The following is a 25,154-nucleotide window of genomic DNA, read 5'->3' as shown; positions in this document are numbered from 1 at the left end:
GATGAGTCAGTCTCAGCACCTCTTGTCCCTGTTCTGGAATCCCTCTTCCTTCACACCCGAGAGTACGGAGCTCCCAACCCACTCCTTCAGGCCCAGGAGTCCAAGTCCCCGGCCCTTTCTCTTCGAACGCAGAAATCAGGTCCCCAGCTCCCTCCTCCATCAGAACCAGGAATCCAGGGCTCCAGTTTGAACTTTTCACTCCCCTGAATCCGACTCCCGCTGCTGCGTCAGGGAAAAAGTAAGCGACAGGTGGCACCTGCCTGCAAGGCCGGGGCACGACCACCTGCCGCTGCTGCTCACCCTGAGCCCCTCTCCTGGCACCTGCTTCTGTCAGTCCGACCCCCGCTGCCCCGCCCCACTCCAGGAGGCGGAGGAGGAGGAGGCAGGAACCCCGACGTCAGTCCCGCCCCAGGCCCTCGCAGCCCGTGCTCCCGCCCCTTCTCGGGATGCCAGGAGGGGCTCCGGTCTCCCCCGCCAGCCTCCACCGCTCTCGACGCGCCCCCTAAAGGCTGGTGGGGCGGGGCCTGCGGCCTCTGGCTTAGATCGCGGGACTGAAGCGGCTGCAAAGCACGACTGCGCAGAGCCCACCTGGTGAGAAGCCCCTGGGGTGCGGGGTGGGAGGGGAACCCGCCCTAACTCTTCTGTCACCTCTCTGATCCCAGTCCCTTCCCCATCGACCGTGGTGGCTGACATCCACCCACGCCCTTCTAAAAAGCAGGAGGCAGAGACCATTCTGCTCCCCTGGGACCTGCCCTTGATCAAGGCTGTTGGTTAGATTTTAGGCCCCTCGGAGTATTGAGTTCCTGCCCTTCATCCCCTTTTCCTTCCTCCCCTTTCACAGATCTGGGGTCCAGGCCACCAGTGCCCTCCTTCTTAGGACCCAGGAGCCCCAGACTTCAGGTCCTTTCTCCCTCAGGCTCCAGGATTGGGGCCTTCAGCCCCTTCTCCCTCACACCCAGAAGTCCTGGTCCCCAGCCCTCTGGTCTCTCACACCCAGGAGTCTGGGCCCCCAGTCGCCTCCTTCCCCAGGATTCAGAAGATACCACTCAAGGCCTCCCCCTTCTCTAAGTTCCTTAGGCCCTTTCCCTGCTGTGTTCACATGCGGGGGACGCCTTCTGACCTCCACTCTGACCCTGCCTCCTGTGGGGGCCCTGCCCTCCCCAGTCCAGGTCCCCGACCAGCCTTGGCAATGACCCTGGCGGCTTCCTCCCAGCGCTCCCAAATCATTCGTTCCAAGTTCCGATCGGGTGAGAAGCTTCTCTCAATGAATGTAGGGGAGGGGTCCCCCGGGTCCTGGGGACATAATCTGACTCTGGGAGTGTGCACGGCGGCGGTGAGATGGGAGGGGGGTGGTTACACCCAGGAGACATATGTTTTCTGTGCAAAAGATAATTTGTGTGTATAAAGGAAGCTCCAGCAAAGCAGTCGAGTTGTGGACAGTGAGTGTACAAATGGCTAGTGCGATGCTCACTCGAACAGTGGGGAGTAGACTTGGGGTGGGTGTGCAGAGGGCCGGTACCGTAAAGGCAGAGGGGTTTAAACTGATACTGTGCAAAGAGGAGGAGCACCCAGCGCTGGGACTTCAGAGTGCCCGGTGTGGAACTGTGGGTGAGGGAGGGGACAGTGAGTTGGGAAGCCTCGAAAGGGTCAAAGGGTGCACTGCATGTCCCAGCGCAGGTGGAAAGTGTGCACGTGGGGATACCTGGAAGTCAAGTCCTGAGTAGACAGCGTGCTTGAGTGTGCAAATAAGTGTGCTTCCATAGTTGGGTGGGTACAAAGATAAGAAAACCAAAGAGCAAGGAGTGTGCAAGAGTGTACTTGCACAAAGAGCAGAAATGTGCAAAGAGAGATCTTTGCTCCAAAACTGGGGGGGGGGGCAAATCATGAATGTGCAAATAAGTGTGTTCACGTGGCTGGGTGTGTGCCAAGACAACGAGCCAAGCATGAAGCGGGGCAAAGGGTACCAGTGGGCAAAAAGAGTGTAGGTGCAAAACCAGAGCCCCAGGAAATGCGTGTTTAAAGGTTGGTGTGCCAAGGGGGTGACTGAGGGGAGGTAGCACAGAAGGGTGTGTGCAAAACGGGGTGCACGGAGAAAAGGAGGCACGGGACAAACGCTAAGACGGCGAGGATGGGTGGGCATGGCTGGTGAGGGGGCAGGTGGAGCCGGGGGCAGGGCCGCCTCCCACCCACACGCTGCCTGGCTCCCAGCCCCAGAGCGGCTCTGGCCTTCAGCGCTGTGCTGGCAGGGAGCAGGCAGAAGGCCCGGGAAGGGAGCCGGCTGCCCGCCCACCCGCAGCCTGCGCTCTCGGGGTGTGTAAGGGGGCTGGGCACGTGGTCCCAGCAACAACTGCAGCTCACACCCGCCTGCCAGGCCGGGCTCTTGGACACTCCCTTCCTGCCTTTCTCCTCCCCCATCCCTCCACAGTTCTTCAGCTTCGGATCTACAGACGGTATCAGGACCCGAGTAAGTGTGGGCCCTGAAAGGGCGGGGATGGTGGCCCTGCTCCCCTCGGGGCACCCAGGACTGCGGCCACCAGATATCCAGCTTGGTTCCCGAGCCTCAGTCCCTAGGCCCCAGGGGTACACTGAAGTCCCATCCTGTCCTTTCCCAGGACCTGGGAGGACAGGTCCCACGGCTGCCCCACCCCAGGAGCTTTCCTTCCCGCTCTCGGGCTTTTCTCACTGCAGTGAAATGCATGAATCTTGTTTCTTTGGAGAAGACAGGCATCCCAGACTCCATACTTGGCATGCACACAAATCTCAGGACACAGCTTTCAGCCTTTCTCTCCCCCCAAGAACCAGGAGTGCTGGCTCCACCCTTGTCCCAGCAAAACCCCAGAGATCTGTGATCTCCAGCCGTCACCCACCACAGCCCTTGGTGACTGGGGGTGTCATTCCTACCTCTCTCTCTCCTTGGCTACACTCCAGGCATGTGGAAGTCCCCAGGTCAGGGACTGAACCTGCGTCAGAGCAGTGACCCAAACTGCTGCAGTGACAAGCTAGACCCTTAACCCACTGTGCCACAAAGAACTCCTCCTACCTCTCTAGAGCATACAAAAGACTGGGTCCCTAGCACCCTCAGATCCAGGAGTCTAGGCACCCAGCTCCCACCACTTGGGTTTCACTCACCGCCTGTCCTTCTGCACCCTGGGGGAACTGGGACCTCCGGGGCCCTCCTTCCCACACAGCCTTGTTCCTCCCTGCCTGGCTTGTTGCCTGCAGACCTGTCAGGGTCCTTTGCCGCCTCTCCAGTCTCAGACCCAGATCCGTGGATCTCAGCCTCAGGCCCAGCTCTGGCTCCAGCCCCAGCCTCACCCTCGGGCCCTGCCCCTTTCCTCTTCAACCCTGGGGTCCTTCCGGAGCCAGAGTACTGCCCTTGGAGGTCCCTGAAGAAGGTGAGTTTTGACCAGAGTGAAGGGAAGTCCTCCTAAGAGTCTAGCCTTGGTCTTCCTTGCTGCTGCTCATTTTGCTTCTTTTGGTGGTGACAAGCTAACCCCATACTTAGCATGGGGCTCAGGGGCAGGAAAGTGGGAACGAGCTATAGCATGTGACATCATACCTGCCTTTTCAGGAGTCTCCCAAGATCTCCCAGCATTGGAGGGAGCCCAAGCCCAAGGGGAATCTGACATACCACCAGTACATGCCTCCAGAGCCAAGACAAGGGACGAGGGCAGACCCCCAGGCTGAAGGGTCGGCCTTGGGTCCCCCTGGACCACCTCTGTGGGAAGGGACACACTCACAGCAGCCACCTCCTAGGTATGACCCCCGTTTTGGTTCTCAGGGAGGTCCAGGACCTCCTCTCCCTCCTCCCCAAGGACTCAGGTTGAGGTTCCCAGCCCCTCTTACTGCAGGAATCCTGATCTCATACCCAGAGTCTGAGCCCCCCAGTTCCTCCTCCACCATGCACAGGAACTAGCCTCCTGTGTTTGAGCCCTAGGAGATTCAGAATTCGGGTCCCTCACTTTCCCGCATCTTCCTGAGCCCCTGTCTTTGAGGACTCTAGAAGGCCTTTTCTTTCTGCTCCTTCTAACTTGTCTTTCCCCCTCCCAACTATCGTCAGGATGAAGCCCACTCCCTTCACTTCCTCCCCACCAGGAGTCCCCGGTCCCTCGCCCCCTTCACACAAGTTGGAACTTCAGACCCTCAAACTGGAGGAGCTGACGGTGAGTTTGGGGAGTAACCTCCCAGGCTGGCCCTTTCCCTCAGTGCGGACCCAGAAATCTAACCCTGCAACCCCCGCTCCATCAGACCCCAGTCCCTCCTCTCTCAGTTTCCATAAGTTCAGCCACGGCCGCGAGCCTAGCCAGGCCTCTCCCCACCCCTCACCTCAGGTCTCAGAGCTCCGACAGCAGCTGCGCCTGCGGGGCCTCCCGGTGTCTGGGACGAAGTCGATGCTCCTGGAGCGCATGCGCGGCGGTGCCCCGCCCCGCGAGCGGCCAAAGCCGCGGCGCGAGGACAGTCCCCTGGATGCTCCCTGGCCACGCTTCAGGGCCAAAGCTTTGGGAGCCTCCCGGAGGCCCGGATCGGTGAGGGCGGGGCTATGCGCGTGTAGACCAATGAGGAGAAGACAAAGCGGGACGGGGAAAGGAAGTCGAGAAAAGAATAGCCAATGAAGTGTGGGGAGCGTAGTTAAGAGCAAAGGGGGAGGATCTTAAGGGAAGGGAAGCCAATGAAAGAATAGGGGGCGAGGCCAAAGGGAGGGGTCAACGAGTGAAGGGCCTGGCCGGGACCAGGGGGTGGAGCCACAGGTTGCGAGTGGGTGAGGTTGCTCCCAGTGGGCGCGGCTTATAGAAACTCTCCCTCTCGGCGGTTCTAGTTCAAGCCGAGTCCAACACCTCACTCGCCTCCTCCTCCTCCACATGCCGCGGAAACCGTTATGATGGCTCCGGCTCCGGCTCCGCCTGCGACGACGGCTCCGGCTCCAGCGCCGATCCCTTTCTCAGCACCAGCCTCGACAGCCCTGACACTGGAGGAGGAGCTGCAGGAAGCGATCCGCAGAGCGCAGGTGAGAGAGCGCAGGCCTAGGGTCTCAGTCAGGATCAGTCTGGAGTCCCAGGTTCACACCGCCTCTGCTTGTCCACAGCTGCTTCCGAACCGGGGCATCGATGACATCCTAGAGGATCAAGTGGAACCTGAGGGTAAGAGCCGAACTCTGAGCTTTGGGCTGAGGTTCTGGGCTTCTGGGTCTGAGGGAGGGACAGGTTGGTGTCTGAATTCCTGGGTCCTAAGGAGGAGTGGGCTGGATACCTAAACTTCTGGAAAGGAAGAATAGGGAGCTGGGAGGGATCGCTGCCTTCTTAAACTCACAATACATTCCTTCTCCTGCAGACCCACTGCCCCCCATCCCCCTGGACTTTCCTGGCTCCTTCGACGTGCTGTCCCCCTCCCCAGACTCTGAAGGCCTCTCATCTGTTTTCTCTTCCTCAATCCCATCCCCCACGAACTCCCTGTCCCACTCTCCCAGGGGCCCCACAGACTCCTTGGATTGGCTGGAGGCTCTGAGTGGGGGTCCCCCGCTGGGCTGTGGCCCCCCAGCCTCCAGCATCTTCTCTGCTGACTTATCTGATTCCAGTGGCACTCGGCTGTGGGACCTGCTGGAGGATCCATGGTGATGGATGTTTGGGTTTGCAGGGACTGTGAACTGGCGGGGCTGGGGAAGTCACAGACATGACTCCGCGAGGGAGGGGTGGGAACAACCAGCAGAGCCCCTCCTGCCATGGACACAACCTCAGAGACAACGCTCATCCCCACCTGGCCTCTGAACTGCTGCTAACATGCCCACCTCTTGACTTTTATCTGCCTGACCCCCTTCCATGGTCATGTGGTTGGGAGCAAGGAGGTTTCACTGGTTGCTGGCCAGGGCAAACAAGCTGCTTGCTGCTGCCTTCAGAGATCTCATAGATGTTTTTGTCCCCACCTTTACCCCCCAACCCCTATCCCACCGCCTAGATGTCTCCCTGTTGCTGGGGAGCCTCGAAGGTGGTCAATGCTCTTTGGAGGCAGGGGAGGGGCAGGGAAGAGTGGAGAGGGAGAACTGTCTACCAGACCCTTAGCTTCTGATTGGAGATGAGACAAATCAGATGTGTCGTGTCTGAGGTCAGAGTCTTTGGGAGGCAGAGTCTGGGATAAGAATCGTGTATCTGTGATTTATTAAAGAAATGCCCTGGAGGTCCTGTCGTGGTGCAGCAGAAACAAATCTGACTAGGAACTGTGAGGTTTCAGGTTCGATCCCTGGCCTCGCTCAGTGGGTTAAGGATCTGGCATTGCTGTGGCTGTGGTGTAGGCCGGCAGCTGTAGCTCTGATTTGACCCCCTAGCCTGGGAACCTCCATATGCAGCGGGTGTGGCCCTAAATAGACAGGCAAAAAAAAAAAAAAAAAAAAAAAAAAAGAAAAAAGAAAAAAAAAGAAAGAAAGAAAGAGAAAAAGAAAGAAAAGAAAGAAATGCCCCTTGGAGAAACCAATAAAAGAACAGATGAAATCTGACAGTGATGAGGAAGAAGACGAGCAAGACCATGACTTCAGGTGAAGTCCCAACCTCAGCCTGATCCCACAGGGAGCTCTGGAAGATAAAGCTGCAGAGTCTTTCCCACCTTGAGGCAAAGGGAACTGGGCCTTTGAGGTCGAAGGAAATTCCTATTTGGGTTTATTATTACTGAATAACACACCACCCCAAAATTTAGAGTCTTAATAACTGTCAACGATTGTCCACAATTCCATGGATTGACTGGGCTCAGTGAGGCCATTCCTCGGCACTGTATGATGCCAACTAAAGCTGCATTCATTCCAGGGCCCGACTTAGCTGGCCTATCCAAGATGGCGCACTCGGATGTGTCTGGCACCTTGGCAGGAATGGCTGGTAGGCTTCACCCTATGGGCTGTGAGATACCCGAACTTCTCTCATTCTCTGTGTAGCATCGGTGCTCTCCCTCTCCATGTGTTCCTTTTGCCAATAGAGAGCTGGACTCTTTACATGGTAGCTCAGGGCTCCCCAAAGTGAGCCTTCCTAGGGGAGGAAGCAGAAAGGTCCAGTCTCTTACAGACAATGCTTGGAACTGGCACAATGTCACTTCCACCATATTTTATTGGTCAGTTAATGCAAATTAGGGCAGCCCAAGCTGACCATGGGAGAAGACTACACAAATGGATGAATATTGGAGCATGGTCATTGGGGATTATATTTGGAGACTTGCCACCACACCCTTCTAGGCAGTCAAGGGCCACGGGTCACGAGAAGGGGCAGGACATAAGCTCGCTGGTACCTTCAGCCCAAGGGTGGTACTAGAAACAAGATTTCAGGGCAAGCCATTAGGAGCAAAGTGTTTTAAAAATGTAGGTTTCATGATTATTCAGATATGGTGAGGTCAACAGATCAGGAGACAATTGCTATTGAAAAGACAATTTGTTATCTTCACAGATCCCAAAGGAAGGGGGCACACCAAGCTATGCAGGGCTCCACGGGGAAGCACCAGGGTCAGTCAGGAGGTGGAAGGGGAGAGGCGGAGCTTGGGCAAGAGTAAAGACTGGTTTCCTTGGGAAGGAACAGATGAGGTGGGGTAAGCTTGGGAGTGTCTAGTTTGAAGAATTTCAGCAGGCTCTGGGTGTAGGGGCTGTCCCCAGTTGTCTGGAACTTTCTCTGGGGTAATTAGGCAGAGAGTAGGGGTGGCCTGAAGTGTACGAGCTCAGTAAAGGAAGTGGTTGTGGGTGTGGGCTCTGGGCTGGTTGGCTGGCATGTGAAAGGTGTGTTTACATATGGGTCCATTTTTTTGGCCATACCTGAGGAACGCAGACGTTCCCAGACCAGGGATGGAACCCCGCACCACAGCAGTGACCCAAGCCAGGTCCTTAACCCACTGAGCCACCAGGGAATTCCTGTGAGTCCTTTTTTTTTTTTTTTTCTCTCTAGCAATTGGCCAGCCCTGGGAGGGGGCAGGCCCTCCAATGTCAGCAAGGTCCCAGACGTCAAAGCACCAGCAACACAGAAAATAAACAAGGCATGATTCATGCCTAAAGCACACAGAAGCAGGTGTTAGGTGCACTGAACTGGCGAGAGGAGTCTGAGGGGACGTGGGCAGGCCGTCAGCAGTGTCCACTGTGAGTGGGAATCAGTATGTGTTACAGGCCTAGAGTCCACGACATCCCCTGTCTTGGCTGTCGTGTCAGTTTCCTCCTCTGCACCTCCAGCCCAGTGTGTATTAAAGGGTTCACACACCGTCCACAAACCAGACCTGGCATGTGATATGTGCCGATACAGGTGTGGTCCTAAAAAGCAAACATGAATCTATTTGGGAACTCCACCTGCTGATAAATATTAATCACCATTATTAGCTACTGATTGATAATCCTAGTTCCTTGAAGTGTGTAAACTCTGACAAACATTAACTCCAAGATAGGAGTTCCCTGGTGGCTCAGTGGGTTAAGGATCCAGCATAGTCTCTGCTGTGGCTCAAATCACTGCTGTGGCATGGGTTCAATTCCTGTCCCAGGAATTTCTGCACATGGCGGGTGCAGCAAAAACAACAAAAAATCCAAGATAAAATGAATGGAATGGAACAAATGATCGTTACCATGAGGCAAAGGGAATCTTGAGTGTCTTCCAACCCAATCAGGTATGAAGTTTCATCCTCACTCCCCAGAGGAAATAATTAAAAATCAGAGAAAAGGGAGTGATCTGCCCAGTGTCACACAGACAAGAAGTGTCAGAGTGGATGGAGTTCCCATCGTGGCTCAGTGGTAACAAACCCGACTAGTACCCATGAGGACTCCGGTTTGATCCCTGTCCTTGCTCAGTGGGTTAAGGATCCAGCGTTGCCATGAGCAGTGGCGTAGGTCACAGATGCGGCTCGGATCCTGCATTTCTGTGGCTGTGGTGTAGCTCTGATTCAACCCCTAGCCTGGGAACCTCCTTATGCCGCGGGTACGGGCCTAAAAAGCCAAAAAAGAAGTGTTGGCGTGGGGTTTTAAATCAGATACGTCCACAGCCTGTGCCCTCATGGTTGAAAAAAATTAAAGAGCCACAATCTTTGCTCTGGTGAAACTCATTTGCAAAGAGGGGGTCCCAGTGCAGGGGGATAAATACTTTCACAGCAATGGCACGGGGGATAGGAGGGTCATGATTCCCAGAAAGTACCAGAAGCTACAGGGAAATGTGACTGGATGATCAGAGAAAGCATTTTTGCCAAGACTCAAAGGATGAGGAGGAGGTGGTCAGAGGAACCTTCTGGAACAGCACCCTCGTAGAGAAGAACACACACAGGTCTGGCAGTGTGAAGGGTGCTGCCATCTGGAGACCCTTGTAAGCTTAGGGTTCCTGGAGCAAAAGGTGGGTGTCAGCTGTGTGGCAGAATCCAGGGCTGGAGGAGTGGGTGGCAGCAGGAGCCTTCATGTCGGGCTGAACACGGGTGGGAAAGGTCAGAAGGGGCCTGGCAGGGCTTCCTCTGTCTCTGTTTCCCTTCCAACGCTTCTGTGTGTCTCTCTCCCTATCAATCTGTTCCCAGCTCTGCCTGCTTCTGTGTCCTATCACTCTGTCCCCATCTCTCATTTGTCTGGAGGAGGGCAGCCTTGGGCTGAGAGCCTGCGGGGCCCGAGTGCAGTCCCGAGGAGTCGGGGCAGGGGGCGGCGGCTGAGGCATTCCTGGGGAGGTGGAGATGTGGGTGAAGCATGCAGGTTTGAATCCAGAGGCTGAGGGATGGGTTTGCATCCCGCACTCGCACTCTCCACGGCCTATCCCCTCGCTCTTCTCCAGATATTTCAGCGGCTTCCTCCAGCTGCCACCACCACCAAGGAGAGGCCTGCCCTCCCCACCCAAGGGGATGGGAAAAATGAGGGCTGGACTGATGGGGGTGCTGCCCAGGATGGATGAAGTCAGAGAGGGACCCACATCACCATCAAGCTGCCATCCCATGATTTCAGTGGAAGCATGAAAAAGACCAAGAATCTATGACATAATACCAAAATGACCAATCTATCTCATAGACATTCCCCAGAAGGATCCACTCATAGTCACTGGGGAGGCTGGAGAAGAATATCTTTTGTGTGCTTCCCCCCTCCCCATCCCCCTCTTCTTTCTCTTCTCAACCCACCCAGCCCCTGTCTCTCTCCCTCCCTTCTCTGCTACCACATAGCTTGTTTGCTCTTTCCAGTCACTGACTTTTACCTCCACCTTGTTTTTTCTTTCTGCTCCACCAGTGATGACTACACCCCAGTTCGCAGCTCCACCAACCACCGGACACCATCATCCTCATCCCCTTCACCCCCATCATCCTCATCCTCATCACCATCATCTTTAAAACCCTTCCCTGAAAGCCATCAGGGAGTTTAGGTCTTTTATTTATTTGTTTGATTGTTTGTTTAGGGCGGCACCTGCAGCATATAAAGTTCCCGGGCTAGGGGTCGACTCAGAGCTGCAGCTGCCGGCCTATACCACAGCCGCAGCAACGCTAGATCCTTAACCCGCAGAGCAAGGCTGCTCAAACCTGCATCCTCGGGGATACTAGGCAGATTCATGTCCACTGTGCTGCAACGGGAACTCCCTGCTTAGTCTGCGTTTAAAGAGATTGCCCAGATGGAGATGGTGGTGACTTGGACAGAATGGTGATGGCAGAGGAACGAAAGATCAGATCCAGAGTATATTTTCAAGGTCAAGCTGACAGAACTTGCTTGTGGATGAAATGTGAAAGAAAGAATCAAGAATGGGCTTAAGGGTTTGGTTGAAATAAATGAATAGAACCATTATCGAGATGGGGATAGAAAGGAGAATGAAATCAATGGGAAATGTTACTGCAGCCATTTTCGAAAATTCCAACCAACTACGATGTTGCTTTAATTTAGAAGCATGTAAAATGGGCCCTCCCCAAATACATTTTTAGGTGTACATTAAGAAAACAGAATGCGGGGAGTTCCCATTGTGGCGCAGTGGTTAACGAATCTGACTAGGAAGGGTTCGTTCGAGGTTGCGGGTTCGATCCCTGGCCTTGCTCAGCGGGTTAAGGATCTGGCGTTGCCGTGAGCTGTGGTGTAGGTTGCAGACGCGGCTCTGATCCCCCGTTGCTGTGGCTCTGGTGTAGGCTGGCGGCTACAGCTCCTATTAGACCCCTAGCCTGGGAACCTCCCACATGCTGTGGGAGCGGCCCAAGAAATGGCAAAAAGACAAAAAAACAAAACAAAACAAAAAACAACAACAAAAAAACCCAGAGAATGCTAAATTAATAAATTAACATGTAGTTTATTTCCTTTTTTCTTTCTTCTTGTTTTTAGGGCTGTAGGTGCAGCATAGGGAAGTTCCCAGGCCAGGGGTAAAATTGAAGTTGAAGGTGCCGGCCTCCACCACAGCCACAGCAACACCAGATCTGAGCCGCATCTGTGACCTACACCACAGCCTGAGGCAACACCGGATCTTTAACCCACTGAGCGAGGCCATGGATTGAGCCTGCATCCTCATGGATACTAGTCAGGTTCTTAACCCACTGAGCGGCAATGAGAATGCCTCCTTTTTTTCTTTTCTTTTCTTTTTTTTTTTTTTTTTTTTTTTGGCTGCCCAGCAGCAGATGGGAGTTCCCGGGCCAGGGATCAGATCCAACCACAGCTGCAACCTACACCAAAGTTGTGGCAATGCCAGATCCTTTTAATGCACCATGCCCGCCAGGGGTTGAGCCTGCCTCCTGCCACTGCAGAGATGCTGCTGATCCCGTTGTGCCCCAACGAGAACTTTTTTCTTTTTCTTTTTTCCCTTTTTCTTCTTTGGTCATGTCCATGGCATATGGAAGTTCCCTGAAAGCTGCACCACAGCAGCAACCTGAGTCACTGTAGTGACAATGCCAGATCCTTAACCCACCGCATCACAAGGGACCTTCCCGTTTTCTTTTTTTAAAATGGCAAAATCTGGCCCAGTGACCACCTCCCATTCCAGTTGTATAAAATAAGACTGGAAATTTGAAAGAGGAGTCCTTCAACAGAGTTATTGAGAAACCCGGCAAGTTATTATCCTAGCGCGTACCGCTGCATCCCATTCCATGGGTACCAGGCCACACAGAAGGGGCCCAGAGAGAACCACCCAGAGAGACGATAGAGGCCTGCAAGGAGATGTGAGGTAGTCATCGGAGCGTACGTGGGCACATGGGCAGACTGCTCTTATTTGCCCTCTTCGAAATGAGATGTGACCACCTGACTTGCTGCAGTCGCTGAAGTGTGAGTGGCAAACCTTTTTTGTCCTATGTACCCATTTTGGGGGCATCTTCCCAATTCTCAGGCTACTCTTTCATTCTCCTTTGGAACCAACCGCCAAACACATACGGCAGCCACGTTTGTAGTCGGTGACCCTCCCCGCTGTCTGATGGAGGCAGGCAGATCCTTTCTTCCAGGGACGTGAAGCTGCCAGAGACACTCGGTGTCTCAGTTGGGCTCTCGAAATGAGACTTCTGCTTCCTCCATCAGCTCCCCAGCCCACCACTGCTGGGTGCCGGGGACGTCACAGGAGCCGTCTCCGTGTTCTCTCTGCCTCCACCCTTGCCCCACAGCCCTGTCTCCGAGTCACAGCCAGATATGTCCACACGGCAAATCAGATCATGGCCCCCCCTCATTAAAGCCCTCTGATTCCCACTGGCCTCAGACTAAACCCCAAAGCCCTCATCATGTCGGCCAGGAGTGTCTTGCGCCACCTTCGCCCCCTCTACCCGTCTCTCTGCTGCAGCCACACTGGCCTAACTGCGCTCTCACGTATAAACAAACTCTCCCCTGTCACAGGACCTTGGCACATGCGATCTCAAGTCTGGTGGGGATGTTCATGTTGGCCCACCTTACGCCAAAGGCAGAAACGTTTCTGCAAACACAGAGACTAGTCTCATGAGTTGGCTATCCAGTTATCTATGGCTTCCTACCAGATGATCTCAAAACTTGGTGACATCCGACAAGCATTATTCTGCTCACAGGACTCAGGAATTCCGATATGGCTTATCACTACCGCACGTGGTCAGGAGCCTCAGCTGGGTCTCTCTAAATGCTGGGTTGACTGGAACTGTGGACTCATCTGGAGGCTTCTTCACTCACACAGCTGATGCCCGGGCTGGGATGACTTGAAGCTGGCCTCGGCCAAGATGTTTAAATCGGAGCACCTCCGTGTGGCCTCTCGTTGGGGTTGGGCTTCCTCACAGCTGGACCTGTCACAGCTTCATAGCTGGACCTGTCACGCGATGAGGATGTCTGAGGACTCCAAAAGCAAGGGTTCCAGCAAACAACCTGCAAGCCATGTCGTGAGGGAGTCCAAGCTATCCCACCCTGCAGGACACTCCAGTGGTGCTCCACATACACGCAGCTGCGTAGCAGAACCCAGCCACTGTTGCAGGGAGCAGTGAGTCACCCAGCTGACCCACAGAATAGTGGGCAATAATGAACTGCTGTCATTTTAAGCCACCATGTGTCGTGAACGCAGTCCTGGAGAGCAGGGCTTCTGTCTGTTAGCTTCACCACCGCACGTATTTACTGAAAGAATGAATGTACTTTCATCAAGTTCCCTGAGCCACCCTGGCTTCAGTTTTTTTTCTTTCTTTTTTTGTTCTTTTAGGGCCACACCTGCAGCATATGGAGGTTCCCAAGCTAGGGGTTGAATCGGAACTACAACTGCTGGCCTACACCACAGCCACAGCAATGCCAGATCTGAGCCACGTCTGCAACCTACACCACAGCTCACGGCAACGCCAGATCCTTAACCCACGGAGTGAGGTCAGGGATTGGACCCTCGTTCTCATGGATGCCAGTCAGGTTCTTTAACTGCTGAGCCACAACAGGACCTCCCTGGCTTCAGTTCGCAAGGATAATCATCACGGGCACCGGAAGCCAGGGTTGTAGAGGTGGAGCACATGGTCTAGGCTTCACATTAACTCCTAGCCAATACGGCTATCTTGTCAAAACTGGAAAAAAGGTCCCTGCTCTGGGTGGACTAACTAGAAAAAAGTGAGCCTGAGTCCCAAGGACACGTGGCTTGGTGAACAGACTGGGGCTCTATTTAAGCCCCACTTGCCTCCCTGGCCAGGTGCCTTTGTGTATGACCAACCTGCACAGCAATTCAGGGCTTCTCTGTTTTGCATCCTACAGCCCTGCCTCCCTTCCTCCTTGGTAAGAACACCCCACTTTTGTTTCTGCAAGCCATCATGTCCTTTGGAGGAGGCTGATCTACTCCCCAGCTGCAGCGGGCAAAGATTTATTGACCTGAGGCTAAGCCGATCCCAGGGTCTCATTCGTCATGCCATGGAAGGGGTCATGTGGTCATCTGACACAGTTCTGGCCAATGAGACATGGGGCCAGTTGCTGGAGGTTTTGGAAGGTTTCCCACATTCTTCAAAAGGTACTTAAGCGCAGATCTCTCTTTGCTGCGCTGGGAAGAGGTTATCTGTGTGGGACACCTGGGAATGTGGCAGCCTCTCGGGGCCAGGAGGACCGTGTCGGAGCTGATTTAAGACATTATGGCAGCCCAACCAGATGGATGGAGCTGGGGTCACTGACGACATTTTTCAGTTACTAAAGTAACTAACCCTGGAGATGCACCACCTCTGGGCCCTGTGGTGTGAGATACACAAACATGTTATTTACACAAGTTAGTTGGGACTTTGTTGCTTGTAGCTGGAAGCATTATGATACAAGAGGGAAGTGACTTGGAACATGGAACAATGTGTGCTCCCTGTGCCTTGGAAGTGATCTTGGGGGGAGCCAGAAAAGAAGAATGGGGAGCCGAGGACCAGCCGACATCAGTGCTTAAGGAGTGGGGACAGGTCTGCCTCGATCCCAATCCACTCGGGCAGGAAGGCTGCCTCGGGCTTAAAGAGTTTGAGGAAGGGAGAGTCCGGGAGCGTGTAATTGGCCAGGTAGATGGTCTCTCCACCAGCAAGGTAGGCGGCCCAGATCCCGAACGTGCCAATGGTCATGACAGTGTGGTTACACTGCGTGAGCAGCGCGAAGTCTTTGGCGGGGGAGCCCTCGATGCCATTGCCGGCAAACACCACATCGCCGCGCGAGGCATTGATGTTTTCCCGACACCAGGCCATGCCGTTGCTGGAGACCACAAAGACGGGGGAGCGGTAGCGAGCCCGGAACCAGTCCAGGGCCTGCTCCAGGTACCGCCGGTCGGCCACCACGCCCTTCCACACGTTGGGCATCACGTGCACGTAGTCCCCCCGGCGCACGTGCACCCCCACGTAGGTACTCGGTCGGCTCCCGTTCACCCGCAGACCCCGCAGGAAATCCTGGGCCTCCTCGCGCACGTGGTTATGCAGGGTGAACTCCCGGAGGATCTCGGTGCGCAGGTGGTGGTAGAAGGTCCAGGAGCAGGGGTAGCCCGTGAGGCGCACGTACTCCCCCGGGATGTGGCGGTACCGCTCCTCCATCCAGTCGTTCAGGTGGTAGTTCTGCCAGGGGATCCTGCGGGCCGTGCTGGCGTGCAGGACCGGGAGGGTGATCCTGAAGATGGGGGCCAGCGTGCTGTGCATCTCGGGCGGGATGAAGGCCGGCCGCCCGTTCATCCTGGCCAGCGCGTACAGGGTGGCGTACTCCCCCATCTGGTTCCCCAGGCGGCCGATGGCATTGATCGTCCACATGCCCTTCAGCTGGGGGCTCGAGGGGCTCTCTGTGGTCACCTGCGTCACCATCTGTAACTCCCACGTGGGTTGAATCTTCACCATCCTCTGCTGAAGGTGAAATATGGTGGAAGCCGTGAAGACAAAGAGGATGAAGGGACCCGTGGGGAAGAAGAAAGATGCCTGCATGCTGAGCATGGCTGTCAGGGGAGGGAGAACAGGGAGCGGTTAGCTTGGGGCTGGAGGCCCTAGGGGTGGCGCATGAAGCTGGCAGTGCAGTTATGTGTGCAACCTTGTGTAGATGTTTCTGCGTGTGGATTTACTTTGTGGGTGCGTGGAAACCAATACTCAGGTGCATTTATGCAGGTACATCGCTAGATGAGTGTTTTGAGGGTGTGTTTCCCCTGGATTCATATGTGCATGTTTACACACGTGGATATATATGCGTTCTGTGTATATCCACAGGCATGGCATGTGCATCATTTGACTATACCTGGGTATCTTATATATTGTGTACGTATGACTCTGTGTGAGGTTGTGTGCATACAAATGGACACTGCATGTGTAGGGTACCTTGTCTTGCATGGCTGTGAGTATACAGGCACGCCTCCTTCTAGAGCACTTTGAAGATAGCGTGTTTTTTACAAACTGAAGGTTTTTGGCAACCCTGCCTTGTCAGATAAGGGTTAGCATTTTATTTTATTTTGCTTTTTAGGGCTGCACCTGTGGCATATGGAGGTGCCCAGGCTAGGGGGTCAAATCAGAGCTGCTGCCACCAGCCTACACCACAGCCACAGCAATGCCAGATCCAAGCCATGTCTGTGACCTACACCACAGGTCACAGCAACGCAAGGTCCACTGAGCAGGGGCAGGGATCAAACCCGCAACCTCATGGATCCTAGTTGGATTCGCTTCCACTGCGCCATGACGGGAACTCCAGGGTTAGCATTTTAAAGAAATAAAGTGTTTTTAAGGTATTTACATTGGCTTTTTTTGGTCTTTCATCTTTTTAGAGCCACACCCATGGCATATGGAGGTTCCCAGGCTTGGGGTCGATTTGGAGCTACAGCTGCCGGCGTACACCACAGCCACAGCAATGCCAGATCCTTAGCCCGCTGAGCAAGGCCAGGGATTGAACCCATGTCCTCATGGATACTAGTCAGGTTTGTTAACCACTAAGACTTGACAGGAACGCCACATTATTTTTTTTTAGCTATAATGCTGTTGCACGCTTAGAAGACCACAGTATAGGATAAATATAACTATCGTAGGCACAGGGAAGCCAAAAACTTGGTGCGACTTACTTTGTTGCAGTATTAGCGTTATTGTGGTGGTCTGGAACTGAACCTCAACTATCTGAGCTATATTTGTATTGTGTAAGCATAAGGTCGGGTACCACACACACACACCGCACATGTCATGTGTAGGTGGCTGTGAACCGACAGTGCGTGGATTTATATCCTGTGAGTGTACGTGTGTGGGTATCTGTATACTATATGATGAGCACAAGTGTGTGAAGCTGCTGCTTCCTGGGGACCCAGTTTCCAGAGGTGTCCATCATTGCGTGCCCTCCCCATCCACATCCTCCTTGACGGGAAACTGCACTGCCCATCAAGAGCTCAACCGCTCAACCTGTCCACCGTCCTGGCTTCAGATGACTGACACCGAGGTAAACACCTGGCTCCACAGCGGCTTCTCCTTTCTTTGGCTGAGTTCCTGATCAGTGCAGGTTTGCTCTCAAAGAGGAGATGACCAATTCCCTTTCTTTTTTCTTTCCATTGTGGTTTAATTCAGAATCCCTACGCTATACAGTAAGCCCTTGCTGTTTATGTATTTTAAATATAGTAGGGTTTTTTTTTGGGGGGGTGCTGCACCCACAGCACATGGAGGTTCCCAGGCTAGGGGTTGAATCGGAGCTGCAGATGCCGGCCCGCACCACAGCCACAACCACACTGGATCTGAGCCACGTCTGCGACCTACGCCACAGCTTGAGGGAATGCCGGATCCTTAGCCCACTTAGTGGGGCCAGGAATCGAACCCGCACTCTCATGGACGCTAGCCAGGTTCTGTTACCACTGAGCCACAACAGGAACTCCTTAATAGTAGTTTGTATCTGCTAATCCTAAACTCCTAATTTATCCCTTCCCCACCCTCTTCTCCCTTTGGTAATCTAAGTTTGTTTTCTATGTCCGTGAGTCTGTTTCTGTTTTGTAAATAAGTTCATTTGTATCTTATTTAATTTAATTAACTTATTATCTTGCTTTTTAGGGCTGCGTGGGATCCGAGCTGCGTCGGCCACCTACACCATAGCTCATGGCAATGCCGGACCCTTTAACCCATTGAGTGGAGGCCAGGGATTGAACCCGCATCCTCATGGATACTAGTCGGGTTGGTTACTGCTGAGCCACAACGGGAACTCCGGTATCTTATTTACATTCCACACATAACATATGGTATTTGTCTTTCTCTTTCTGACTTACTTCACCCAGTATGACAATCTCTAGGTCTATCCAGGTTGTTGCCAATGGCATTGTTTCATCTTTTTTATGGCTGTGTAGTATTCCATGGTGTATAAATGAACCACATCTTTATCCATTCCTCTGTCATGCACGTGTCGGTGGCTTCCATGTCTTCTATTGCAAATAGTGCTGCTATGAATATGGGGGTGCATGTATCTTTTCAAATTAGAATTTTCATCTTTTACAGGTAGATGCCCAGGAGTGAGATTCCTGGATCATATAGTAACTCTGTCTTTAGTTCTTTAAAGAACGTCTATGCTGTTCGCCATGGTGGCTGCACCAACTTACATTCCCACCAACACCCTCTCTAGCTTGTGTTATTTGTAGGCTTTCTGGCGGCAGCCATTCGGGCTGGTGTGAGGGGACATCTCATTGCGGTTTGGATTTGCCTGTCTCTAATAATAAGCGATGTTGAGCATCTTTTCGTGTGTCTATGGCCAAACCCTCTCTTGAGTATTTTCACTAAAAGGCTCAGAAGGCAGATGGTCATGTTTTTTTCCTCCTGACACCATCTCGACGTCTAACAATTCAATTCTGACACAATCTACTTGGACTTACTCTCAGATCCTGCAAGTAAAATAGTACAGTTCCGCAAGGCTGCCCCCAACTTCATTCGCCAACCAGCAGTCCTGGGCCATTCATACGCCGACAGACCAGCCACAGATGGGCAGTTCCCATGACCCCTCCTCAGCCTTGGTTTGCTAGAATGGTTCACAGACTTCAGGAAGGCGCTTTACCTACACTTACTAGTTAATCGTAAAGAAAAATGAGAAGTCGGAAGAAGAGAGCCATACGATGACATCCAAAGGGTCTGGAGCACAGGGCTTCCGTCCTCTTGGAGTCTGGGTGGACCACCCTACTGGCTCGTGTTTGCTGATTCAGAGGTTCCCTGAAACCCACTGCTTAGGATTTTTATGGTGGTGTCATTGTGCAGGCATGACTGATTAAATCACTAGCCACCGGTGATTGACTCAATCTCTGGTCCATCTCCCCTCCCAAGAGCTTGGGGTGGGGGTGGGGAGAAGTGTTTGGAGCTGAAAGTGCCAATCTTCTTCTTCTTCTTTTTTTTTTTTTTTTTTTTTTTTTTTTAGGGCCGCACCCACGGCATATGGAGGTTCCAAGGCTAGGGGCTGAATCAGAGCTATAGCTGCCGGCCCACACCACAGCCACAGCAATGCAGGATCTGAACCCAATCTGTGACCTACATCACAGCCCACGGCAACACCGGATCCTTAACACACCGGATCCTAATCCTGAGGGCAGGGATTGAACCCGCAACGTCATGGTTCCTGGTTGGATATGTTTCCGCTGCACCACGACGGAAACTCCGTGAAAGTGCCAATCTTCTAATGAAGGCTTGGTGTCTCTGGTGAGCAGCTCCTATCCTGAAGCCATCTAGAGGCTGCCAAGAGTTGCCTGTCATCATAGGAGACACTCCTATCACTTGGCAGTCAGGAAATGCCAAGGATCTTGGTTGCTATGTGCCAGGAGCTGGGGACAAAGACCAAAGATCTTTCTGTGAAACCACAGCAGGTGATGCTGGAAGGGAGAGTAGGAATCGGTGTGGCTGGGACATGTCAGAGGCGGGCTGAAGCAGAGGGAACCAGTCACCAAGAGACACCGGAAGAGCTGGGCAGAGACCTCGAGACTGGAATTGCTTCAATTACCAGTCAAGAACTCCCAGAAAATCTGCTCATGTTTGAAAAAGTACACAATCTGTTCTTCTCACCTCTGGCTACAACAGAAACTAGTTCCAGGAGTAGGGCGGCTGCACAGGACAGACCTTCTGAGAACATGTGGAACTCACTATGCTGTTACAGGAGGAAGGGGGCGTTGGGAAGACCCATCCTGGGACATCAATGTTGACCCAGAAGTTTGGCGAGTGAAGCAGGTGATTAAACTATTGGCTGGGATTCTTAGGATCAAGCCCCCTAAAGGGCGAGACTTTGAAGACGGGGTTGCTGAGCGTAAGCCAAGCAGCTGTAAGTAAAGCAGGAAACGGAGTGGTTCTGACCCTCCATTATGTGGCTAGAAGCCAGTGAGGAAAAGCAGAAAAAGCATTACTTATGTCATCCCAGTTAACACATTATTATTATTATTGCTTTTTTTAGGTCTACACCCATGGCATATAGAGGGTCCTAGGCTAGGGGTTGAATTGAGCTGTAGCCACCGGCCTCCACCAGAGCCACAGCAATGCCAGATCTGAACCATGTCTGTGACCTACACCACAGCTCATGACAATGTGGGATCCTTAACCCACTGAGCAAGGCCAGGGATGCTAGTCAGGTTCATTTCCGCTGAGCCGCAACGGGAACTCCCAGCTTTTTTTTTTTTTTTTTCTTCCTGGTTGAACTACTGAACCAAGTGCCCACTGGGCAGAGAGCACTGGGGCTTAATCAAGCTGGTTGTGACCAGGCTGAAGCTGGGCAGCTGCCAGCAGCCATGCAGGTGTGGCCCTCTGAGACTAATTATGGCTGATAAAAGCACAGGGCCTGCTGATCAACATCCCCTCTTCTGATTTATTAATATATAGTCACTGAAACCCTCAGAGCCCATTAAGATCGCATGAGGGGTCTCTTTCCAGAAAAGACTCTGGCTTGTCAAATGGATGTGAACTGAACCAACTCAGCTGGAGGCATGGGCCCTTTGGGTGTCCCCAGGTGTTGAGTCCGACCAGAAATAGACTTCCGGGTGGTAAACGACCTCTAGCCCCTTTTTAACCTGAAAGAAAGGAGTCGGAGAAGCTGGGTTTGCTGAATAAGGTTTGTTTCGAAGCTCAGCTGCAGCTCACAAGTCTCAGCCTCATTGCCCACAAACCCCGGATAAGGCCCTGTCCTCATGGCCATGAAAGTGAAGCCTCCACGTACTCAGCCCTGCATGGAATGAACCTGACTTGGTGACCTGGAGAGGACACATCTCTCTGTGCCTAAGTGCACCATCTCTGGCTGTGGGCTGCTGATTCCACATTAGCTGTGAAATCCCTACCCTCACCAGTTGTGTGATTCTGGACAAGTGAATTCATGTCTCTGAGGATGCAAACTGTGCCTGGCACATAGACACAGGCAGTACAATTTTGATATTATCACAGACAAAGCAGAAGGTGCTATTTGTATGGGCTCTGGGCCAGCAACCAGTGGGTTTCCACTTTTCCCATTGGGTGTGTGGGTCATGGTCAAATGTAGCCTTTAGACCAGATCATAGCACTGGGAGGAGTCGTACATGAATGTAACGGGAGCAGACCTAAAGGAGGGCTCGATTTCATCAGCGGTTGTGAATCCCGAGACCAACTAAGGCAGCGCCGTGTGGCCCCAGAAGCTGGGCTCAGCACGGAGCAGGCATCGGGACGCGCGCACAGAAGGAATGCAGCTCTCTACCTCTGTCGGTTCCGTTTGCTCCCATTTGGGTTTTGTCTCCCTCTCTCCCTGAGTCTCTGCCAACATCTCCCTGCCTCATTCATTTCCTTACATCCCTGGTAGTTTTCTTTTTTTGGTCCCCATTTCCCAACACCTAGTAGGTGAAAAAAGGAACATTGGAAGAACAGACCTTCATACTCAAACCTCTTCGCCTCTGGACTGGCAGTGGGTGCCCCGAATACACCCCTGAAAATCTGTTTACAGCATACAGAAAGCAAGAAGGCTAGTTTCATTTGTTTTTTTGTAAGAAGAAAAGCAGAATGTTCTAGAACAATGTCTCTTAGTCTCCCTGGTTCCCTCCTGCCAGACCCAGAAAGGGGGATGGGCAAATGCTGACGGGGCCTCACTGGCCTCCAGGCCTTGACCCCATGATCTTGACTGAGGCTGCAGGGAGAGGAGAAAGAGTTGGGGAGAGTATCACAGGGTGAAACCCAGTGTCTGGGAGCGGGGGCCTAACCACAGGCCTTTACCTCTCTGTCATCACCCCAAAAATGGGACAGCACCTCTCTGCAGGGCTGTGCAGTGAAGGCTGGGCCACATGGGCTGTCCTACCACCCGGAGCAAGCCTAATACCCCCAACTCACAATTATTTCTGGCTGGAACCATGTGTCCTGTTGTCATGCCCCACTCCCCTTCCTCCTAGTTCCCACAGCTTTATCTTAATGAATTAAAAAAATGTTTATTTTTATGTCCACACCTGTGGCATGTGGAAGTTTCCAGGCTAGGGAATGAAGCCGAGCCGCAGCTGTAGCGATGATGGATCCTTAACCCACTGCACCACAGAGGGAACCACTCTCTTACTGAATTTTAATGGAGAAGCAGGTATAAAGACGCCTATTTGAAAGCTAAGGAAACAGAGGCTTAGGGAGTGGTGAGCAAGGGGGTGGGGGGGGCAGGCATGGGGCAGGGGCTGGGAGGTTGGAGACCAGGAGAGGACCCCCTGCGGGCAAGGGGAGCCCTGCCAGCAGGAAGGCTCTGCAGCTTCTGGCAAATGGAAGGAGCCTGCCTTTCCCTCTAGTCGTCAGAGGTCAGGAAATCCATCCCCTCTCTCTTTTGGCCCTCGGTCCTCACTGGACGGCTCAAGGTCCCTTCCGCCATCCGGGACCCCAGGGAGTCATCCCATGGTGGGGAGAGGTTGCCATAGGATATAGAACAGAAGAGAGCCCCAACTTTGAACCAAGCTCCAGGTCCCTCAGGAAAATGGGGCGGGGGGGGCACAAAAACCTGCCCAGCATTTATTTTCAACTTTCTAGTTCCCATCCCCTTCTCTCTGTTCCAGGCCTAGCCTCACCCTCTTCCCTCCTGGAGGCCAGCCGCAGCCTCTGTGCCTCTCCTCTGCCCCCCTCAGCCCTCAGCATCTGTTCCCAACCAGAGCTAGCCCTATCCCGCCTCAGCTCAAACCGCCCCCCTCCCCTTCCTCAGGCCCAGCCCAGTCACACCCAGTGATGAGCGAGTCCTGTTCCCGCTCGGAAGGCGCCCCCCGCCCTCCTTCTCCCGCAGCTCAGGGCCCGCCGGGCTGCAGGTTCCTCCCCACCCACACCGGCTCCGGCAGGTCCGCCCGGCTTCTCCCCCACCTGAAATTCACACTCTAAGCAGGAGCGCTGGGGAAGAGCCTAAGACAGAAAGTGGGGCTCCCACCTTGAAACCCCGAACAGAAAGGCTGAATCAGGATAGAACTGGGGAGCCAGGGAGCCGGCCACCTCCCGGGCGGCGCCAGGGCAGGCCTGCGCGGGGCGCCCACAGGGGCTCGGCTCTGGGCCGCTCCAGGGACTGCGGACCCTGTTCTGGCCTCTCACTCTCGGAGGAAACCGAGGACAGGAAGGAGGGTGGGAGCTGGTGGCCTCGGGTGGGGATGGGGAGCGCGGCGGTGACGGAGGGGACCGGGTGCTAACAACAGGTCTGCTGGGAAGGAAGGTGATGGGGGCTGAGGAGGGTGCTGGGGGCTGACCGGGAGGTCAGGGGGCCGGTGCGCTGGGGCAGAGGAGGTGGAGGCCCCGAGGCGGGGTCCATCCCAGAGCGGGTCAGAGGCCAAGGAGTGGCCGGTTGAGTCTCCACTTGGCCCTGAATCCCAGGGGTCAAGCCTCTTCCCAGCTCTCTGCCGTGTGTGAGTGTGTGTGTGTGTGTGTGTACGCGAGTGTGAGCTGCGGTGCAGGGAGCGCCCCCCACTCGCCATCTCTCACCTGGTTCTGGCTGGAAGGCAAAGTGGCGCTGCTGGCAGCTCAGCAGGCTCCCTCCCCTCGGGTCGACTCCTCTCTCTGAATCTCTCGAACCTTCCAGCACCAAGGGCTGAAAACCCCGCCCAAGATCTACTCCAGGGGTAGGCGGGGTGGCCAGGCTGCCCGAGCCAGGTGAGCCCGGAGCCCCTCCCTCTTCCTCCCTCCTCCCCCAGCGCTGCAGGGACTAGGGCTCCGTGGCCGGGCAACCTGGAGGAGGGCAGCCTGGAGGAGGGCAGCCTGGAGGAGGGCCACCCAGGCGGAATGGGCCCGCTCCTCCTCCGCCCGCAGTGAGGCCCGCAGTGATTTCTCACAACTGTTAGCACTTACTGGCCTACCAACCTCATCCCACCTTCACAACTCTGTGAGAGCCACGACACCCTGTGCCCCTCGGTAAAGCGGGGAAAACTGACAGAGAGAGGCCAAGAGACTTGCCCAAGGTCACATGGCCAGAAATACAATACTGGCCATGGAATACAAAACCAGGCAGGCCGGAATCTTGGAAAACACCTGGCAGGTAGCCACTCTTCTCAGCTGCACTCACTTCACAAACGGTTCTCAGCTGCCCCTGTTGTGGCTTAGGGGGTTAAAAACCCAACAGAGTGCCCATGAGGATGCGGGTTCGATCCCTGGCCTTGCCACAGCTGTGGTGTAGGCTGGCAGGTGCGGCCATAAAAATAATAATAAAAAAAAGATTCTCTTAGGAAATGACCATTCTGCTGGTTTGCATCTCTCTTTTTTTTTTTTTTTTTTTTTTCTTTTTTGCTATTTCTTGGGCTGCTCCTGCGGCATATGGAGGTTCCCAGGCTAGGGGTCGAATTGGAGCTGTAGCCACCGGCCTACGCCAGAGCCACAGCAACGCGGGATCCGAGCCGCGTCTGCAACCTACACCACAGCTCATGGCAACGCCAGATCGTTAACTCACTGAGCAAGGGCAGGGACCGAACCAGCAACCTCATGGTTCCTAGTCGGATTCGTTAACCACTGCGCCACGACGGGAACTCCTGGTTTGCATCTCTTAATGGTAATTATGGGTCCGGGAAATGCTTGTCTACAGCTGCCAAAATCAGACGCGAGACTGGGGGGGAGCTTTACTGGGGAGGGATGAAGTGGGCATCTCCAGAGCACCCGGCAGTCCTAACACTGAAAGACGAGCAGCCCCGCTGCACCCCCTCCAGAGAGGTGACAGGAGGTCCCTGCACCAACTAGAAATGCCTACTTCAGCCCAACACCGCCAAAAAGAAAAAAGAAAGGCCTCTCCCTGCTATCTCCAGTTTTCAGAAAACGGGAGGGAAAAGTTGCCAGGGAAGCAACACCATGAGGACACAGCAGCCAAGTCCAGAACGTGGGAGCCGGCCTACCAGACGAGGGGCTGCTGGTTTCCCCAGCGAGTCCCTGACAGAGAAGAGCAGCCCAGAGGGGAAACTTTTTTTGTTTTCCTCTTTTTT

General features: G+C 54.0%; 2 protein-coding genes across 20 annotated transcripts; one reads left to right on the top strand and one right to left on the bottom strand.

The window, feature by feature from the left end:
* The first annotated feature begins 528 nt into the window (after nucleotides 1-528).
* MAMSTR (MEF2 activating motif and SAP domain containing transcriptional regulator) lies at nucleotides 529-22,187 on the top strand. Of its 18 annotated transcripts, none has more exons than XM_084961668.1 (10): nucleotides 529-591; nucleotides 1,165-1,247; nucleotides 2,426-2,464; nucleotides 3,223-3,395; nucleotides 3,572-3,756; nucleotides 4,061-4,163; nucleotides 4,332-4,526; nucleotides 4,817-5,005; nucleotides 5,084-5,138; nucleotides 17,830-22,187. In XM_084961668.1, exons 2-10 carry the CDS (start codon nucleotides 1,190-1,192, stop codon nucleotides 17,943-17,945), a joined length of 1,113 nt encoding a protein of 370 aa, XP_084817794.1. In that variant the 5' UTR covers nucleotides 529-591; nucleotides 1,165-1,189; the 3' UTR covers nucleotides 17,946-22,187. The 18 variants fall into 18 exon arrangements, with proteins under 18 accessions (XP_084817794.1, XP_020950353.2, XP_020950351.2 ...); XM_021094694.2 differs by lacking the exon at nucleotides 17,830-22,187 and adding an exon at nucleotides 5,329-6,168 and having other exon boundaries at nucleotides 3,253-3,395; XM_021094692.2 differs by lacking the exon at nucleotides 17,830-22,187 and adding an exon at nucleotides 5,329-6,168.
* On the bottom strand, nucleotides 13,547-23,774 carry FUT2 (fucosyltransferase 2 (H blood group)). 2 transcript variants are annotated; one of them, NM_214069.1, is given in 2 exon segments: nucleotides 13,547-15,761; nucleotides 23,674-23,774. In NM_214069.1, a coding segment is annotated over 1 exon segment (1,023 nt). In that variant the 5' UTR covers nucleotides 15,760-15,761; nucleotides 23,674-23,774; the 3' UTR covers nucleotides 13,547-14,736.
* Nucleotides 23,775-25,154: the final 1,380 nt, after the last annotated feature.

The sequence above is a fragment of the Sus scrofa genome, chromosome 6 (genome assembly GCF_054392235.1).
Source record: "Sus scrofa isolate SSC_HxYL_T2T_F1_AM1 chromosome 6, Sscrofa_HxYL_maternal_Yorkshire_Landrace_v2.0, whole genome shotgun sequence".
Lineage (NCBI taxonomy): Eukaryota > Metazoa > Chordata > Mammalia > Artiodactyla > Suidae > Sus > Sus scrofa.
Note: the sequence above shows the minus strand (reverse complement) of the source record. Positions and strands in the feature narration are given on the sequence as shown.

Coding starts and splice junctions, on each gene's coding strand:
- MAMSTR (XM_084961658.1), top strand. CDS start 1,100: ATGCGGGGGACGCCTTCTGACCTCCACTCTGACCCTGCCTCCTGTGGG. Junction 1,248..2,371: donor TCGTTCCAAGTTCCGATCGG/GTGAGAAGCTTC, acceptor CCCGCCTGCCAG/GCCGGGCTCTTGGACACTCC. Junction 4,527..4,816: donor CCTCCCGGAGGCCCGGATCG/GTGAGGGCGGGG, acceptor CGGCGGTTCTAG/TTCAAGCCGAGTCCAACACC.
- FUT2 (XM_084958623.1), bottom strand. CDS start 15,759: ATGCTCAGCATGCAGGCATCTTTCTTCTTCCCCACGGGTCCCTTCATC.